This window comes from Podarcis bocagei (genome assembly GCF_964188305.1).
Source record: "Podarcis bocagei genome assembly, chromosome: 6".
Lineage (NCBI taxonomy): Eukaryota > Metazoa > Chordata > Lepidosauria > Squamata > Lacertidae > Podarcis > Podarcis bocagei.
This window is the reverse complement of record NC_138130.1, coordinates 42389350-42409857: the sequence shown is the minus strand read 5'-3', so window position 1 is coordinate 42409857 and position 20508 is coordinate 42389350. Positions and strand designations below refer to the sequence as shown.

The following is a 20508-nucleotide window of genomic DNA, read 5'->3' as shown; positions in this document are numbered from 1 at the left end:
TGGAACTGTATTCAGCCACACTTGTGTCTAACCACACATATATAATACTGTTGAATTGGCCTCTGCTCATTGAGTTTTGAAGTTGGTGGGGTGGAGGTTCTGCTCAAAGTTACTGAAGTTCGTATATTGCTTGCCTTGTGAGTATTTGATATCAGATGAAGTAAACGTTTTGGTGTTAGTGTGTATTTTATTCTTTGTAAACGAGGGAGGAAAGAGGTGGGGTTAAAATTCACAAAACCTATATACCTGTGTGTACAATGTGTTGCACACATTGTATATTTTATGTGTGGGATAGATTGGCTACTTGGTCTTCGACTGATTTAAGACAACAGTTTAAGCATGCTTTTTAATAGCATTACAATGTACATGCTTGGTTAGAAGAAACATTTAATGGACATGAGATTGTGGAAGTCTTGCCACTGACAATGTTTCTGATAATGCTAGAATAAGAATATATGCTAGATCAGGACTTGTCTCGTGCAGCATCCTGCTTCCCACAGCAACCAATCAGATGCCTATGGGAAGCCTACAAGCAGGATGTAAGAAAAGAAACCCTCTCCCTGCTGTTGCTTCTCTACATCTACTTTCTTCACACAATGCATAATATACACCTCTGTTGTGTGTTTGTTGCCTGCTTGCCCGTTTTCCAAACTAAAAAACCCCATATGTAATCTTTCTTCATAGTGCAGTTGATCCATCCCCATGGATGATTTTGGCTGCCCTCCCCTTTTTTGTACCATATCAAGTTGTAAAATATTATTGAGATGCACTGACCAGAACTGTGCAAGGTATTCCAAATGTGGTTGCACCATAGATTTGTATAAATACATTATTTTTGATCCCTTTCCTAATGATCCTTAACACAGAATTCACCATTTTCACAGCTATTTCACATTGGGTTGACATTTTCATTGAACTATCCACTATGTCTCAAGATTTCTTTCCTGGTCAGGCTATGCCAGTTCAGACGCCATTCATGTATGTGAAGTGAGGAGATATATTTACATATATTTGCCATAGTATGCATAATCTTACAGTTCTTTTCATTGAACTACATTTGCCATTTTAGTGCCTATTTCCCCAGTCTGAAGAGTTTCTTTTGGAGTCTCAATATCTGACTTGGTTTGCAGCGCTAAATATTTTGGTGTCTCGGTAAATTTGGCTACCTTGCTGCTCACCCCTAACTCTAGATCAGTAATGCACAAGCTAAAAAGCACAGGTCCCAATACAAATTTCTTCAGGAAATCCCCACTACTTATGTTTCTCCATTATGAGACACAGGGATCTACAACTTGGCAGTGAAAACAGATGCAAAGGATTGGTTTAGGTTCCCTGCAATCTCCTCCTCTTTTAGCACACCTTGGACTCGTTTGTTGTGCGAAGGTCCAACTGTCTCCCTAGAATGTCTCTTAATGTATTTATAAAATGTTTTATTGTTGGTCTTAAAGTTTCTAGCAATACAGTCCTCATAATCCTTTTAATTCCTTTTTGTCTGCTTGTATTTTTTTTTTGCCAAAGTTTGTGTTCCTTTTTGTTATCCTCATTTAGGCAACTTCTGTTTTCTGACGAGTGTCTTTTTGCCTCTTGTCTCTGCTTGTTAACCCTTTGGCATCCTCATAGCTTTGGTCATAATTTTGCAGATCTGTGTTATATATTTTAGCTGAGCTTCTGTGTATTGTGTTTTAATAGCTCCCAAGCCACTTAGAGATTTGACCCTCTTGACCAGGCTTCCTCAGACTCAGCCCTCCAGATGTTTTGAGACTACAATTCCCATCATCCCTGACCACTGGTCCTGCTACCTAGGGATCATGGGAGTTGTAGGCTAAAAACACCTGGAGGGCCAAGTTTGAGGAAGCCCACTCTTAACTATCCTTTTCAAACTTTTTTTCACCAATCCCTCAACAAAATTCTACAGTGTTCCTTTTAGAAGTCAAATAATGCTTTTGTTGGACTTTCTTGGCAATTGTCTGCTTCAATATGTAATGAATTTGATAGAGCTGTAGTACTGTAGTTTCCAAATGGTTTAACACTTGCATCTCACAACAGGTCCTGGGTGCCACTTAAGATTAAGTTTTGTGTCATTTCCCATCTGGTCAGTTTTAGGACCAAGTAGCTAGGGCCCAGATCACCCTGGGCCTTTTGCTCAGGGGAATGTTAGTGCATTTTCAGTACTAAATAACTTTGGAGGCTTGCTATTATCACTCACACACAATGGTTCTGGGGAGTTGTATCCCCTTTTTAAGTTTCTGACCATATTCCAGAGCAATACCTTTCCCTTCCTATTGGATTTAAATAAAGATGGAACTCTATTCCACTCATTCTTTCAATACGTAGGGTCCCTCTCCAAATGTCTGTGTCATGTGGATTTTTCCTTTATGGCTATGGACTTCTGGCTGGCTGTCATCCCACTGCACTGCCATTGACTATTTCTACCCTGTTCCAATTTGGACATTTACACATTCTTATCCTCATTTCATCATAAACCAGATGCTCTCCAGTTCCTGTCAGATTTCTCCCAGGGAAAGATATAAGGGTTTTTAACAAATAAATATTTTCTTAACAATAAAAATTTAAATCCTAAAAAAATAATATGTTAGATAACGGGTATTTCTCTGTCCTAATTCTGACTCTTAAAACAGCCTCAAATTCTTTTTTTAAAACTGTGGAGATATCAGGGGTTGGACCTTGGGTTTTATATGTTAAAATTAGGGAACCAGTGGTCCTCAACATGTTGTTGGACTACAACTAGAAGACCACAGGCTTCCCACTCCTGCTTTACATATTTGCCACTGAGTTCTACCACATCTTCTAACTTAAGCTCCCACTTCTGGTTATGATCCAATCACTAGCTATGATCCAGCAAGTAATTTCTAGCATCAGGGCAGCTGTGTGATGTTGATGACTCATTTATCCCACTTTTCCTTCAAGGAACTTAATTCAGGGCAGTATGAGAATTAACCCATTTGATCATCACAGCAACATAAGATTGGTTGGTTTGATGTAAATTGACTTTTCCTCCTCTTTACAAGATGTAAAGTTTGTGCATGTATTCAGTTCTAACAGTAGTTTGATTTTTAAGGGCATGAATATAACCTGTTTCCTTGTTGAGAAGGAAAAAGCTTAATGCCAAGGAATAATGCAGTATGCTGGTAATGTATAGTTGAGACTATGTACCTAAGTTCATTATGGTGGTTTAATTAAAAAGACATGAAACCCTGTTAAATAGCAGTGTTGTCTGAAATGACGTAACCACTTAGTAGTGCATCCAACTTGTCTAACACAGGAGTAGTTCTTACAGCAATGCTATTTCTCAACATCTAGCTCTTATAACGGGTTTTCAGATGTGAGTTGTGTCTTCTCATGAACAATCTAAAGTGTAAAATATTAGCTCATACATATAGTTCCTACAATCTCCAGTGTTGTGAAATATACATGGATCATATAAGTTGTTACTGCGGCTTAGGTTTGAGGATTACTGGAACACAAAATGATTTCTATGAATGAAAAAACAGACCTAATTTAAATTGCTAACAGGTCTAACACTACTCAGCCTATAGTTCTAAAAAAACCAAACAGACCTAGAACTGTATTAGTATGAATTATTAACTTTTGGGTATAGCAGAAGTTTAGCTGTCCCTTTTGGTGGCTTCCCCTACTCAATAATCACAATTACTCTCTTTTCCAGTTGCTTATCTGGTCTCAGATCCCCTTCCCCTTCAAACATACTGCATTCACAGTGAGAGTGGATTAAGGATGATTTTTTTATTTTTTATTGGCAATTATGTGGAATGGTGCTGACTTGAACCGAAACCTCCCAGCTGCCACTTGTAGCCATTACATAATACCTACTCTAATTGGTTCTTTCTGTCCATTGTGATACAAATAAATATATTCTATTGGGAGGCTGAATTAATGAACTCCAGTATTTATTAATTGAAAATATTAGGAAATGGTAGATGAATTTATAGAATGACTACAACTGTAGGTGGGAGTGGTTGTGGAGAGTTTATGAATTTGTAGTATAAAACTAGAAAGGGACGGTCCAGGTAATTTCATCTTCCTTCCTCTGCAGTAGGCTCATTTATCAAAGAACAAACACTTAGGGTGTATCCAACAGTTGTCTCATTGGTTCAAGGTCTTCCACCTGTGCAACAGAACTTTCTTCCCATCTTCGACCCCTAATCTGCTCCAGAGGTTTGGAGGAGCTCTCAGAACAGATTTGGGGATGGGCATGGAGGGAGAAGGAAGTCTTTTTGTACAGGCAGAAATCTTTGTGCTAATGTGGTGACTTTACTACAGCCCTTAATCTTGTTTGGGGTAAGCAATGTTACTCCTTGACATACTGTAGAGAGTTGCTATGCAGTGCTGGTAATCCATATGCTGAACAGCTATACACGTTATAACCACTGCATGGAGAAGCTGCATGGAACTTGTTCAAGATTGTAGAACTACTGCCAATAAGTGCAGGACTATACTGTGAAAACATTTTGGGTTGTATCCAGCATGGTCTGTACATGAGCAGAACACATCTGTTCACACAGAACTTCATATTTTCCCACTTCAGTGCTCTCAAAATCTGTTCCAAAAGGTTGTGGGACTCTCTAGAACAATTTTTGGGGGCTCTAGGGAGTCTGCAGGATAGAGAAGAGGATTGTAAAGTTCCATTGTGCCAGCAAACTTAAACTTGTACAACACTGGATTACGTTCCTTGGTTAAAATTGGTAAGCTCTCATAAGAAAACACAACTATGAAACTAATCCAGCAAAGACACACAGTGGTCTAATTTCTTTTGTAGGAAGTGTATCTATCTTGGTAATAATTTAGGTTACTGACCTTTTAAGCCTAGGCATTTGTACAGACCTGTGTTACTTAGATTTTTTCAGGCTTAGGGTTTTTATTATAAAAAAATTAAAATTATGTCTATACTTCTGAGCTTGCAAAGGTCCGCTATAAATTAGGAGCATACTTTTGCAATGATGGGGAGAAGGTGATATTTTCCTGTATGAACTTCCCGTCATTTCCCAATAAACTCCCATTTTAAGATCAGCATGAGTGCAAGATAAATCTATCGTTTTTGCCACACTTTTGCGTCGTTTTGTTGACAAGCAAAAGGTTTACAGTACTTACAGTACTTAATTCTAGCAAGGAATGTTTCAATTAATCCTAACTACTTGGTGGAAAGCAATAGTTTTCTCTCAGCTACGCACAAAAATCTATGGAAAAGCTTGATCATGTAAATCAATTAACAAATGGATTGTTACATGTAGTAGAATGGCCTAAGGCTGAAAAATTAATAGGAAAAAATATGGTAACGCTCATCCCATGGGGCTCATTTAGGAGACCTTGAGCCACATTAGAAGATTGTCTAATGTATAGCGAGTTCCCAATATCTGCACAAAGAATCTTCAATAATTCATTATATTTTGGCTAGGATTCAAATTGCTCCATCTACAAATAGAAGCCAGTTCTGCTCACAAGGAGAAGGGTTACTTGTCTTCCTTTCCAATTTCAGCTCTGTATCCAATCCAACTCAGTTGAGGGGATCCCTTATGAAGTTGAAAGTGGCTCCCAATTCCTTCTTCAAAGTAGGTGCATAAGCAACCTGAATTAGGAATTGAAGTTTTCACATCACACTTGAAATAAGCTTTGAACATTTGTAAATCCCTGCCCAGGAGAGGCTGTCCCTTATAAAATGCTTCAGAATTGTTAATGCCCCAAAGCTGTGCAATGTGTTTTAGTATTAAGTCAAGTGCCATCCATGTACAGTAGATGGCATTTAATAAAGAATGAGAGGTCACTCTCTAGTACAAGAGGGTTACAATTTAAAACACAAGTGAAACCAGAAGAGGAAAATGAGGCAGAAAGGTAAGGTAGGATTGTCATCATTCCAGTTATACATAGGGTTAGTTAACATTAAGGAATGGGCTTTTGCTCCAAAATCTTACGGTATGTACACATTACTGGCTTAAAATGCAGTGAGGTAATTTCTTGTGCTGCCTTTCAAGTAAATCCAGCAATTAGTTTTTCTGGCACGAGGTGACTGCCTTTTGTGGGGTGGGGAGCGTTTTTTGGCAAGAGAAGCATTGCGGGAAGGAGCTACTTGTGTTTTCTGGGCTCCGATTCCTTCACTTTGGCTCCTGCATGGAGATAGTTCATAGCTGTTTCCCCTGGTGTTGGCACTTTAAATAACCAAAGTGGATGAGATCCTCTCCTCCTTGTTCGCAGAGACTCAGTCCTCACCCACTTACTAGGGAGTAAGGCCTATTGAATCCGATGGGACTTCTGAGTAGACATGGTTAAAATTTGCAGCCTCGGTTCTGAGTCAACAGGAAAAGGCAGCAGGCAATGGGATGCTTCTCCGAGGTCAGACATGTAAGACTATCCTCAGGAAATGTTCCCATTGTGTACACCTGGGATTCACCATGGCTTGAGGGAAATCCTACCAAAACTCAGTTATTCAGAAGTAAATCTTGTGGGCAGTCAGTGCCATAATAACTAACCATAATCGTGTGCGAAGCACAATAAACCTTGTTTTTTTGGAAGACTCCAAACCCGAGAGGGAAGCGCTCCTGCCCCAACACGTCTCCTGGCTTAGGACGCGCCGCTTCCCATCTCTCCTCGCCTGCCTGTTTTGTTTTAAACTTCCCATTGAGCGGAAAGAAGGCACGTGCTTCTTCCAGCCCAGGTTGCGCGGCGGTCCTTCAAGGAAACAGCCCACTAGCCCGCAGGGAAGAAGCTGCGCCTCCCTCCCTCCGCGGCCACCCTGGGCGTTAAACGCGCTCGCCTTGTCCCAGGAAGAGCAGCTCCATCTCCCAGGGTTGGAGAGGGGCGCGCGCGCGCGGCTTTCCTTGGGCGCGACCTCGACGAGCCCGTGGAACAGGCGCGGCTGCCTGCTCGCCTCGGGCAGGGAAAGGAGGGATAGGAGCACGAGAGCAGGTTGCCACACGTTCGCCAGAGCGCGAGCGAGAAAGAGGCAACGAGCACCTGGGAGGCGCCGGGAGCGGCGTGGTCGCCCCGCTTTATTTTTCCCCACACAAGCCGTCGTAGCGAGCAGCAAACGGCCCTTCCCGCCTCTCTCCTCAGCCCCGGCACTCCTTCGCCTTTTCCCGCCTCCCCAGCGCCACAAGGCAGCGTCAGGTGTCGTGCCGAAGCGGGCAGTGCGCCTGTGCGGCAAAGCATTATTCTCTCCAGCTCCCGTGCCCAGCCGCGGAGGAAAGTAAACCGCAGCTAGCGCGCCGGAGGAGGAGGAGGAGGAGGAAGATGGCGGAGCCGGGGCCAACGCGGACGTCTCCCTCGTACACACGGGCGTCAGGTAGGACATGAGTGTGTGTGTGTGTGTGTGTGTGTGTGTGTGAGTGACCCGGGAGGTGTGGTTTGTGGGAAGGTGCTCTGCTTGCTTTTTTATTTTTGTATTTTTTACTTTGCAGGGAAGACACTTTGCTGCGTCCCCCCCCCCCAGCCACCCACCTCAGTGGAGGGCGGGTGAAAGCTGCGAGGGGGCCGGGCAGGTGCCCTTCCGTGCTCCTTGCCCTCCATGCTGCAACGTGGTGTTGCCGCGGCCGCCGCCAGTCTCCGTGTGGCAGCGTGATTTATTTGCAAGGGGTGGGTGTGTGCGGTGACATTTGGCAAGCGGGCGCGCTGGGAATCGTAGCATAGCCGAAGCCGGGAAGGCGCCACAACCAAGCCTTTGGGGGGGGGGGTTGTACTGGAGAGGCTATTGTAAGGATGATGGGAGGCCTCACCCCAGACGAGGAAGAGGATGGCCTGGAAGATGTAGGGTGTGTTTTTTTTTTGCAGGAGAGCTTTGTTGCTGGGAATTGGGGAAGGTGAAGGATAGCACATCAAATCGGAGGGAGAAACTAGACGAAAATCAACCTTTGGGCGGTGGGTCTTCTTTACCCAGGCATCAATAACGCTCCTTTGCTGACTCGCTGTCATAGGAAACACGAGGCGGGCAGTAAAACGACAGGAAAGGATCGCTGTGCTGTTAGGGCTTTTGTATTCTCTTTTACCAGCAGACGAAACCTTTTAGTGCTTTAATGGTGTATGGTCTCCTTGGTTGTAAAACAAGGCTGTCTTTGGTGTTCACTGGAAAGGGGAGTGTAAAATGGTAATGTCTCCTGCGGGGTTAATGTTACTTGGTTAAATATGCAGAGGTGCATATTTTGATTCCAAAATAATGCTTTTTGTGTGTGGCGTCTTTACATGTCTCTTTATGTCGTTTAAACCTGTTGGATTGGTGCTGCGAGGCGGATCCAAGCACAAGAGACAAATTACACAATCATGGAGCGTGTTGCCGGATACTTGAGGTTCTGCTTTTAACCAGGGACTTGGGACTCAGGCCAGTTCCACCAATGCTTTGGACTGTCCTGTGTGGGCAGAGAAACAAAACAAAACAAACAAATAAATAACAGGCTCCTTTCTAAAACTTGGCTACCTCTTCAAAGATCTAGCATGCTTTGAATTTAGCAGATAGTCCTATAAAAGCTGGTGATAAGAAGTCTAATCTTTTCAATCAGTTAAGTTTTCATCAGTCAGTCGCTGCAGCTCAGAAGGCTGCCCAGCAAAATGGTGCTCCACTTTGGTTTCTTAAATTCTGACATGGATCTTGTATTATTACATTTATATCTCACATTTCTTCTATTGTGGAATTCAAGGTGGCCTGGTGTCCATGTGGCTTCTATGCAGGAACCCATCCAGGCACTGACCAGACTTAACTGCTTACCTAGGTTTTGAATGTGACTCTATGGGAGACCCACAAGTCCAAATTTCCTTAGTATGGCAATCCGTCAATTTATTATCACAATAATTTTGGACTTTGTGTCTTTGGTGACAGTTACTTTGGGGCATTTTAATTATAAGATTACCTATTTTATCACCATTGCTTGAGGCAAAATTTACACAACGCACCCCTATTAATTGAAATTCGTTGAAATGTTTAGAGAACCTAAATTCCCACAACAAAACCGAATAACTTTTTAAGAACACTAACCATCTGCTTTGAAGATATTCCTGTGCATCAAAGGAGAGCTGTAATAGTCACTCAAACAAACTCCCTTTATTGAGTACCTTCTCGTGAACTATCACCGCATCTGCCCCCAGCCAGCAGTTCCCAAATGTTAGAATGTAAGACTCGCACACTTGCAGTGTTTGGGTGCAAGTTGTAAGAGACACAGTTGTAAGTAGTATTCATCATGCTTGTTAAGGATTAAAAGCAATTATTTTGGGTTTACCTGTGTCTGTGACCCACTTGCACCGGCTTTGTGACCCATTTGTGGGTCATGACCCACAGGTTGGGAAACACTGCCCTAAAGGATGACTAGCTTCATGCAAATTTTAGGAAAGTTTCAGTGCTACAGTAGTGTGATAGCATTTTCGTGACTTCTTGTGACACAAGCTTTTGTAGGTAGTGACCTACATTGATTCATTATGGGTATCGAATACAAATTCCAGAATAGTCACTACATTAATTGTTTTACTTTAAATTCATTTTCCTCACTTCAAGCCCATTGCACAGTAAACCAGTTAGTTAAAGATGGCAGCAAAAGCCCTATCACTTTCAAATGTATATGTGTGTTCAAGTTCTTGACTTTAAAAACCCTACCCTATACAATAAGCCAACCTTGATGGCAGAAAGTGAGGAGGAATTAAAGAACCTTTTAATGAGGGTGAAAGAGGAGAGCACAAAATATGGTCTGAAGCTCAACATCAAAAAAACGAAGATCATGGCCACTGGGCCCATCACCTCCTGGCAAATAGAAGGAGAAGAAATGGAGGCAGTGAGAGATTTTACTTTCTTGGGCTCCATGATCACCGCAGATGGTGACAGCAGTCACGAAATTAAAAGACGCCTGCTTCTTGGGAGAAAAGCAATGACAAACCTACACAGCATCTTAAAAAGTAGAGACATCACCTTGCCAACAAAGGTCCGTATAGTAAAAGCTATGGTTTTCCCAGTAGTGATGTATGGAAGTGAGAGCTCGACCATAAAGAAGGCTGATCGCCGAAGAATAGATGCTTTTGAATTATGGGGCTGGAGGAGACTCTTGAGAGTCCAATGGACTGCAAGAAGATCAGATCTATCCATTCTTAATGAAATCAGCCCTGAGTGCTCACTGGAAGGACAGATCCTGAAGCTGAGGCTCCAATACTCCAATACACCTCATGAGAAGAGAAGACTCCCTGGAAAAGACTCTGATGTTGGGAAAGATTGAGGGTACAAGGAGAAGGGGACGACAGAGGACGAGGTGGTTGGACAGTGTTCTCGAAGCTACCAGCATGAGTTTGACCAAACTGCAGGAGGCAGTGGAAGACAGGAGTGCCTGGCGTGCTCTGGTCCATGGGGTCATGAAGAGTCGGACACGACTAAATGACTAAAAAACTACAATAAGCAATAACTACCGTAACTACTGTACTATCAATTGACCAAAATATTGTTTAAAGAAAAGTAGTTCAGCATCTCTCTGAAGAGGAAGTCACAGAGATATTTTGTGTCATACATATTTTATTTTCTATAAACGGATTCCAACAAATCTATTGGTTCCTATGTTCCTTCATCCTCTGAGCACTGATTAGCCTATGAGCTGAGGAAAAACCAAAATATGTATATATGCCTGTAGCATTGGATAAATTGAAAAAGTATGTGAGACGTTTGGGTTTAAAAGCTGACCTTTGAATCCAGCCTTAGTTGAGTTAGTTAGGCACACCATTTCACTGTAAACTATTATTTTCACAAGTAGCCATTAAATACAACAGCCTGAAGCGAATGGTGTGCGTCTCTCCTGGTCCACCCTGTAAATCCAGGCTTATGATGAACTTTTAGACAGGTACATTTGTGTTGTATGAGCTATTTTAGGAACAGAAACCACAACTTTTTATTTAAACTGTTACTCTGGGATTCCTATTTCACATGTTCTATGGAAAATACAAGCAGTAGTTGTATACAAAACCATGCCTTCTTGGTTGCATTATTTGCTTTACTATGAATTCTGGCTTTGTCAGAAGCAAATGTAAAGTCAGAAATCTTACTGAAAATTAAGAGTGCAATCTTATGCATGATTACTCAGATGAAAGTTTCACGGTGTTCGGCAGGGTCTTTGTGCATAGCATTTCCGCCTTAGTTTTCTCGATTTCATTTAGTTCAGTGTGATTTGCGGATCAGCTTGTGGGAATTCCCTACTGAATACAACATTCAGCTGGTAATGCAGGATCATCAGTATGAAAGATGTTCAGGAAGTTGCTCAGCTCATCTGTATTTGAAATAAAGAATTACAGTACATTATTAAAATGCTAACCTGTGTAGTTGATCAGCACTAATGTGTTGCCTGAAAGAAAGTGTGCTTCCATTTTTATGTTGTTGCGAGAGACCCCAAGCCCCTGTAATATATTAGGAAGAATGACCAGATTTCTTTGTTTTAGCTGAATATGTGTGTGCACCTTTCTCAGCTACTCACTGACTTCTTCACTGGGTAGCTCAGCTGAATTCACTAGCACCATACAGGTTTAAGGAGTTAGAGCTTCCCTTGAAGGTGGTTTTATAGGTTACTGAGCAGTTTACCAAACTTAACATTTTTATATAATGTAAGCCTGTTTATGTAGGGAATACACATCACACATTTTTTTCATCCATTCAGTGTGTATTAAAGGGTTGCGCTGTAAAAAAACCATTTCTTTAATATTTAGTGTGGAACAAATTGAAAAAGCAAAACCTTTGTCTTTACTGGAATATTTACGTTACAGAAATGTTTGGGAATGTTAATGAAATAGTACAGTCCTTTTACTATGTGAGAATTGTAAATGGCACTTTAGGGTATGCTTCACTCCTACAATTTTAAAAATTATTAAAATTATAAAGTAGGTCAGGAGCTGTATAGAACATTGTGATATGACTCTTAGAGGAATTGCAGTCCATTAAGACTATGTTTTTATCACGGCTGTATTGGCTGTCGTGATTTGGTAATTGTTCCAGTTTTAGTATGTTATACTATTGTTCAATTGGTTTGTGTGTATAGTTAGGTTTTTGGTCTATTGTAAGATGGATGAAGGGTGGTATATAAATGGAATAAATAACAATGATACAGGATGGGGCAAATGTAGAGAATGGACAAATAGGGATGGGGCTAGAGTCAAATTGCAAGAGGGGGCAGCCAGGTTCTCTGCTGTTAGGATGGTTAGCAAAAGCTTTGCTGAAAAAGCAGGCAAGCCTCATTCAGTCAGGTATGAATTCAGGTGAGTATCATTGATATATGTGTGTGTGCACGCAGACTTAAAAAAATAAATAACTTGGCTGGGATTCAGAATACTACTTTGGGTGCAGCTCAAGGACTTGAAGCATGGCCAGTGGAATTGTGGCTTTTTCTCTTTGAACAGTAGACATTCATTCCACATTGTTCTCATTAATGAGAACTTCTTTTTCTAACTTTGATGGGGTGTTGTATTTCATCTCAGGTTTTGCCATATTTTCAATTAATGTAATGACATTTGCAAACTTTAGAGCCTTGATATAGCTGTATGTGGTTGCTAGGCTTCTCCCCACCTTTTCCTGCCCCTTGTATTTTGCCAGGAGTATGCAATTTTGTTAGTTTGAGATGGTAATTGAAGCTTTTCATTATGCAGGGGAGCTGTCACTAACATGCATGGTTTTAGATGCCCATGTGTAATAATATTTACATATCAATTTCAAAACTAGCTGATCATTATGTTTCACCGTACTGTGAAAGGATTGCTCTCAAATGCAGAAAACTTGAGTCTTTTTTGAAAAACAACTACAATTGTGTTTAGGACGTATTCTATACATTGCTTCTGAAATGTTAGAATATATACTGTCTTTGAAAGAGAGAGGACATGCAATCCTTAATACTAATTAACTCTAAATGCTAATATTGGTATGAGTCAAGATTATAATACAGCAATATTGTCTGTGCCATATCAGAGCTGGAAAGCCACCAAGGATATAGTTTCAACCTGCCAGAACTAACTGACTCTTGCTTCCCTTTGTATGTATTATATTGATTTCAAACGTATACAGTTCTTCTGAGGAGCCCAACTGTTCCTGATGAGTGGTAATCAATTCCAGCTCGGCAACTGCCTTCTTCTAACAAAATCAATTTGGTTTGGAGCTGAAACAATCCATTTGATCACGGCTACAGTTTGTAACGTGGAGCAGCATCTTCCTCCTTTAAAAAGAAGGGTGTTTGCTGGTGAAACACAGAAAATTCAAGGAATGCCCATTGGGATTACCTTCCCATAGACTGTGTAGCAGGTTCAGTTTTACCCTTTAGACCTTGAAAATTTGTCAGTAACCTTAAGAAGAAGAAGAAGAAGAAGAGTTTGGATTTGATATCCCGCCTTTCACTCCCCTTCAGGAGTCTCAAAGCGGCTAACATTCTCCTTTCCCTTCCTCCCCCACAACAAACACTCTGTGAGGTGAGTGGGGCTGAGAGACTTCACAGAAGTGTGACTGGCCCAAGGTCACCCAGCAGCTGCATGTGGAGGAGCGGGGACGCGAACCCGGTTTCCCAGATTACGTGACTACCGCTCTTAACCACTACACCACACTGTTTCCTGTAAAGGTTTTCCACCTTCCTTTTTAAAAAACATCTCTCCAAGTAAGAATGCAGTTGGGTTTATCAAGGAGACCTGCTTCTGCATCATAAGGAGCTTTTTCACACTAGTGCTGGACATTAACAGGAGCACGTAGCACTAATATGGATAGATAGATATATATGTTGTGAACGCTTTTTTCCAGGAGAACATTTTAAAAGCCCTGAATGTTTTTAAATTAAAAAAAGGAAAAAAGATTGGACATTAGAATTCCAGGCAAACTCCCACATGCTCCAGTGAATTTATCTGACAGCTGTGCCCATGCATGATTAGTTCCAAGGAAAATGCACTTGCAGCATTTTAAGGCAAGAAGATACGGGTTAAAAGCTGGCCTGCACTGTCTACTATGTTGCACTGATAAAAACTGTTCATATGGGCAACTCGGTCACATTACAGTATTTTGTTTGAAGTTGACCTTGCTTGAGCTGAATAGCTACAAAGGGAACATCAGGATCTTTACACTGTCTGGCCACCAATACCTTTGGCTTCTTTTCTTTTGCCTAGTGAGCAGTTAAGTTCTGTTAAACACCTTACACAAATCCAGAGTGGAGCTCCTAAGACAGTTGGATGGCGCCTTATACGCCTCCTTCCGGCAACTCCTGCTGCCAAGTTGTTGCCAAACGTATTGCTCTGTTTTCCTTTGGACCAGACCAGCGAGGCCAGGAGGGAAGTCTTGTGGTCTGGGAAGACCAGGACTTCCGTACTCGCTACCCAGGCTTGTGCCCAAAGGAAATCACTTTGGTGCTGCTAACACAGCCACTTCAGCCCATAGGCACACTCCATTGTCTCTCGAGATAAACAGATGCCAACAACTCTGGGACCTTATGATGAATGGCAATTAATAACTCAAATTGATGATGATCATATAAATATTCTGAAGAAGGTAGAATCTACAGTTCTGTGTACAGTCATACCTCGTGTTGCGTTTGCTTCATGATACGTTTTTTCAGGTTGTGTCCCGCGGCAACCCGGAAGTACCGGAAAGCATTACTTCTGGATTTCTCCGCATGCGCAGATGCGCAAAATGACGTAATGCGCAGATGCGGCACGTGCAGATGCAGGTTGCATTCTGCTCGTGTTGCGAACGGGACTCCGGAACGGATCCCGTTCGCAACCAGAAGTACCACTGTAGAAGAATAAGGATCTATGGACGATGTATGCAACCTAGATTATCTAGGTTATAAGAGGTTTTTCTAATTGGGTTTTATAAACAAGGATCATAGGACTAATACATAATACAAATAAATAGACCAAGTCTTCTTATCTCATTTGTATGTCAGAAAAATAGCATAATAAATTTGCAGTAATATCTGCACCATATGGTTCATAGTCCATGTATAAGTTATTGGTAAGGTTATTAGAGTTTTAAGTCTGTGTCTCTGTTTCAGCTTTTTATTAACGTTTTGTTAGCTCCTGTTTCTAAAGCCACTCTCAATGTTTGCCATTTGGGACTGGCTGAAACTTAATACTTGATAATTTAATTGCTGTTTGAACTGGTAGCTTGCACGTGACATCACAAATTTTCCTGAAGTAGCATAGGCTTGAAAACATTCTGTTGGTGCTCTTGGCAGAAGACATGCATGTTAATGTTGGTAGATCATGTCTCTCTCATTCCCATTGCTCCTTAGTATTAAAATATTCAGTTGTTTACATAGCTTGTGATTCTGGACGTAGAAAGATCCATGGATAAGAACGGATTATCTAGTTTCTCTTATCTGAAAATACAACAAATGAACACACATTCTTGGTGAGGTACAGTGACATGTGTTATCTTCATTTTCCATGGTATCATTTATTAATCTGCTTTTTATCCCAACATTAATACATATTTTTACAGAAGAAATGTGCAATAAAAGTACAGTCATACCTCAGGTTGCTTCAGGTTGAGCGCTTTCAGGTTGCACTCCGCAGCAACCCAGAAGTAACGGAACACGTTACTTCCGGGTTTTGCCGCTTGCGCATGCGCAGATGGTCAAAATGGCGGCATGCATGAAAGCGGCAAATCACGACTCACGCACACGCAGTTGCGGGTTGCGTTCACTTCAGGATGCGAACGGGGTTCCGGAACGGATCTCATTCACATCCTGAGGTACCACTGTACAGTGCATGCAATAAATTAACACCATGTAAAATAGCATTGAAATTCATCCATGGCAATGCATGCCCAAAGCAGCTGATAATGTTAGAAAATAATAATATAATAAATACATACAATAAAAAATAAAATTTAACTACTTACATATGCATACTTACACCTCCTCTCTTCCATCACTTGAAATTTTAAACCTTGCTTTGTTTAAACAAGTTTTACAGTAGTACCTCGAGCAACAGACACCTCAGGTTACAAATGCTTCAGGTTGCAAACTCTGCTAACCTGGAAGAGTTACCTTGAGTGGAGAACTTTGCCCCAGGATGAGAATGGAAATTGTGTGCTGGCGGTGCAGCGGCAGCAGGAGGCCCCATTAGCTAAAGTGGTGCTTCAGGTTAAGAACAGTTTCAGGTTAAGAACGGACCTCTGGAATGAATTAAGTTCATAACTAGAGGTACCACTGTATTCTCTTTTTACTCAAGGGGCATATAACACCAAGCTGACCACAGTTTTCAGCTGGTGAAGAGGGTTCTGGTTCATGAAAACTTAAGCCACAATAAATTTACTAATATTTAAGGTGCCACAAGAGTTTTTGTGTGTGCCGCAGTAGAACATCTACCACAGCATGTGATGGTCAAGCCTACTCCTTTAGATCATCTGTCTCCTTTTTCACAGGATGAATTTGTTCAGTTGTTATAAAAGCAAGTGTGTAAAACTGCCAGAAATTTAACTGACAAACTGAAGGAAGGTTCAGGCTCGTGCAGTCATTCTGCCACAAGGCTTCTCATCAAAGGGAAAGTAGGGAGTTACATGAGGTGAAATCATTGCTTTTAATGAAGGCTTAATTGAAGCTTGATGTGGAAGGAGTGCCTGTAGCAAAGTACCTACTATGCAGACACTGAATTTGAATAACTCTGATGGAAGCTTAGTTCTTCGACAGAAATACCCAAGGGGAATTGACCTCTATAAAAAGTCAACTTTTTGTTTCAAGTTGTTTTTTTTTAAAGTTCTATAGGGCAAGACTGCTAATCCTACCACAGCCACTGCAATACAAGTAAATGGTAACTCTTGGATGTTTTTAATTTAGTACACAGGCAATCCCCGTTTACGGGCACTGTGCACATCAGTGGGATGTGCATAAACCTATCTGGTTCTGACTCCACCCCCCGCCCCTTTGGGGTGCTGAAAAGGACTATCGCATATCCGTGGTCGGACACATGCCAATCATGCACAAATGGGGAGTTCGCTGTAGTGTACTTGTCCTTTTCTCATGATAAGTATATTATAAAAACCATAGTGATCTGAGTGTAACAAAGATGCAAAACAAAACAAAATTACATCAGCAAGAAAACAAGTTCTTGATTCTGAAATAAGATGCTGCCTGCTAAAAGTGCTTTCAACAGATTTTTAAAGGGGAAAGTTGTCCAACATACATGGATAGCTATCTGATTCAGTGAGCTTGAACAATTTGTCAAATAGAAGCAAGGGTTTTATATAACGTTATACCTTATGTATACCTTATGTGATTGCATACTTCAAAGGTGACATTATATGCCATGTAACATCAGAAATATTTGTCAGTGTTTTTACATGTTGGATTATCCAGGTTGTTTTGTTTTTTATTCTGTTTTTTGTCTTGGTTTGAAATCTAGTCACTTTTGCAGTTATGATGTTGATAGTTTAATGAGTGGTTCTAATCTCTGTTTGAGACTTGAGGCAGAGAAGGAGGCTGGCACGTGGAGCATTGAGTATACCGCTCTACCTGCATTTCATAATAAAACAGCTAGCTTAAAATGCCTAAGGACTGCTGGCTTGCCACTAGAAATTGAATAACTATCTTCACCCTGCTCCAGTAGCAAGGGCTGCCCCAAAGGAAGACCTCACAAGTTTGCAGTTCTTGCCTCTGTGAATTAGGGTTTTGGTGGAAGAATATATGATTTAAAGAAGCATTCCCAAGTCACATTGGTCTTATCTGCATAGTGTACCATAATAAACTATATTTAATGGTTTCCTGTGAACATGCTGATCTCATCTTCCTTGCTCATCCACATTAATGCACCAGAGAAACAAACCACCATCCCCGACTTAGCATTGTGTCAGAGCTGGGGATCATGGCTGTTTCATGCCAAGTAAACCATAGGAAGTCAAGGTTTTGTTCCGTTAACTATGGTTTGCTAAGCCATATAGATTGTTCCATTTAACAGTGGTTGGGTCCTGCAAGGTACATGAACCTCAAATAAATCAAAAGTGGTCATTCTTTAATGTACTGAATACCTTGGAGGAAGACAGGTGCAAGACAGAATGGCTTGCAGAATAAATGGCTCTAGATCAGGGTGGTCCTACATGCTGGCCGCAGGTGGCCTGTAAGGCCTTTTTGGGTGGCCCTTGGTGGACAAGGGAAGGGGTGGCTGCAGGCCATGCTGTTCTGTAGTGTCCTTGCAGGGTACCTGCACAGCTGGCTCCAAGAGATGGAGTCCGCGCCATGCTGCTTTGGTCACCCACTGGTGACATTGGCAGTATGGCTCCTCTGGAGCCACCTCCATTGCACCCTTTGCCGCAGCAGCCTATTGCTCACTCACTGTCCCGCTAACCTGGCAGAGAAGCTGAGCAGCACCTGTTTTGGCAGCATTGTTAACGAAAGCACATACATCTGTTTGTGTATTCAATTTTCTTTACTAAGTGAATATATTAAATATATTCATTTTATTATAGATATTCAATTAAACATACTAATTGCGTATATTAAATAATACTAGCTATATTGCAGACACTTTAATTTCTGATATGGAAATTTAATTCAGCGGCTGGTTCTGTGTCAAAGTACTCTTGCGGACCACTTGGTCTGAGAGGGTGGACTGCCCTGCTGTAGATATGGAAGAATGAGAATGCCACACTCAGAGCACCTCTGAAGCTCACCTTGCACATGTTTTATGATGGCTAACGAACATTTTGGGAAATCCTGCTAAGAAAATAATTAGTCAGCCAATTAAGAAAACAAATTAGAATCAAAAGTGTTCAAGCAAGGTTGTATTTTAACTGCTACCTGTTCATACACTTTGGGGTTTTTTGTGAATTTGTGTTTAATAGTCATAATTTCTTAGATTGTTGTAACAGAGTTAGCACTTCATAAACTTTCAGTTTGTTTCAGTTCACATGTTTAAAATAACAAAGCAACAACATCAAAGAAATGGGTGACTTGTTTCACACTAATTATATAGCAAGAAGTGAGGGAGAAAGCGTATTGCTTTATTTAGTAATGTATAATGACGCCTGAACTAATAAATGTGGGTGTTGGTTAGTACTTGGTTATATAAAAGAGGGAAATGATATTGAGTAAGAACCTAACACATTGTTCTAGTCCAAACTCAGCTGTCTCCCTTTACATATTAGTAGTGCATCCGTATACATGCCAAGATGAATAATGATTTTAGTAGAGGATACAATAAAAAAGTAAACAAAACCCTATGTTGAATATGCCCTTAACTGTTTGTGTCAGCCTGGTTGTTGTTTTTTGTCATTGATGGTATATTAAATTGCCAAGGTGGGTGTTTGGGTAACACTCACTTCAGAGACACTTTTTCATGGTGATTGAAATAGAAGTCTTAAATTTCAAAACAAGATTCTAAAACACACTGCCCATGTTGTGATATGTTTCATTTATTTATATTTATTTAAGAACATCAGTTAAGTACATTTGGCCTTCCATTAGTCTCTGAAGTCTTCTCAAGGTTAGTCCTTATCTTGCACCCTGTAAGAGATGTCAATTCAGCATTGCTGAGTAAATGCTGTGCCAGCAGATTATGAGCTTGAAAGTGTGTTTTTGAAAGCAATACAGTGGTTTGTTCTGTAGCACAGCGTTATTGAGGGTAACTAAACAGTCATGGTTTTAATTAGAGCTTTGTTTGCTTTTTGTAAGGAAAAAAACACCTCTATCTGTGAAGAGATCTTCATGCATCTGGTTTTCCAAGTCTGAAGTACAGAACCATGAATCAAGCATTTTACCTGGTTTTAGCCATTTAGCCACTCCTGTTCAGAGTAATATGGATATAATGGATATTGGGGGGGGGGACCCTCTCTCATTTTAATCACCAATAATTGTTGTAATGCCAGCAAGTATTGATATTGATTCTTCATTCTGCTGAATGTGCAATTTATTAAATAAATACTTTTGTATCCCACATTTCGGAAAATTTCTCACAAGGCAACACTTTTCTAGTGTCTTCATCATGGAAGTTATATATCATGACTTATGAAAATTGTCAAGAACCTTGCTGGTGTCATTCATGACCTGGTGACCTCCAAATTGGGCTACTGCAATGTACTCTTATGTGGGTCGTCCTTTTGAGAATAGCCTGGAAGCTTCAGCTGGTACAGAAATCTACTGCTTTTTATGATCAGACTTGAACATGTTGCAGAATTCCAAAACATCTCCATTGCTCATCTTGTAAGTTTTTCTGAAAGTGCGGTTTATAGCCTTTAAAGTTCAAATCATCATGATTGTGTTGAAGAATGACTCTTGTCTCTTCCTCACACCCCCATTCTATGATCTACTGACAATTCTCAGCTCTTTCTGGGAGCTGAGATGACATGCTAGAACAAGGATGGAGAACCTGCAGTCCAGTAACATCTGCTAGGCCATAGGTTCTCTGTCCCTGTGCTACAAGGATCAAAGCCTTTTCGGTGGTGGCTCTGCAACTATGGATTACAGTCCTTCAGCATATCTGTGTTCTTCCTTGGTCTTGTTTTAGAGAAAAGCAAAAACATGTTTTTCCAGACATCTGGGATTTAACTGGAAATGTGTGCTTTTCTGTGTGTGT

The 20508-nt window shown here is 41.0% G+C and overlaps 1 protein-coding gene and 1 long non-coding RNA gene across 10 annotated transcripts in view; one reads left to right on the top strand and one right to left on the bottom strand.

The window, feature by feature from the left end:
- Positions 1 to 379: 379 nt before the first annotated feature.
- Positions 380 to 6855, bottom strand: LOC308589921. Its single transcript, XR_014009556.1, has 2 exons — positions 6777 to 6855; positions 380 to 4622 (listed from the first exon to the last, which is right to left on the bottom strand). It is a non-coding gene; the product is annotated as an uncharacterized lncRNA (long non-coding RNA).
- A 265-nt stretch (positions 6856 to 7120) lies between these two features.
- MAP7D2 (MAP7 domain containing 2) overlaps positions 7121 to 20508 on the top strand; it is a 48673-nt gene continuing 35285 nt past the window's right edge. For all 9 annotated transcript variants that reach the window (XR_014009534.1, XM_081199429.1, XM_081199434.1 and 6 more), the window contains exon 1: positions 7121 to 7312. Coding sequence is in view for 8 of the 9 variants with exons in the window: in XM_081199429.1 (XP_081055555.1) it covers positions 7261 to 7312 (52 nt within the window). In the remaining variant the exon portion in view is untranslated. The remainder of the gene's footprint in view (positions 7313 to 20508) is intronic.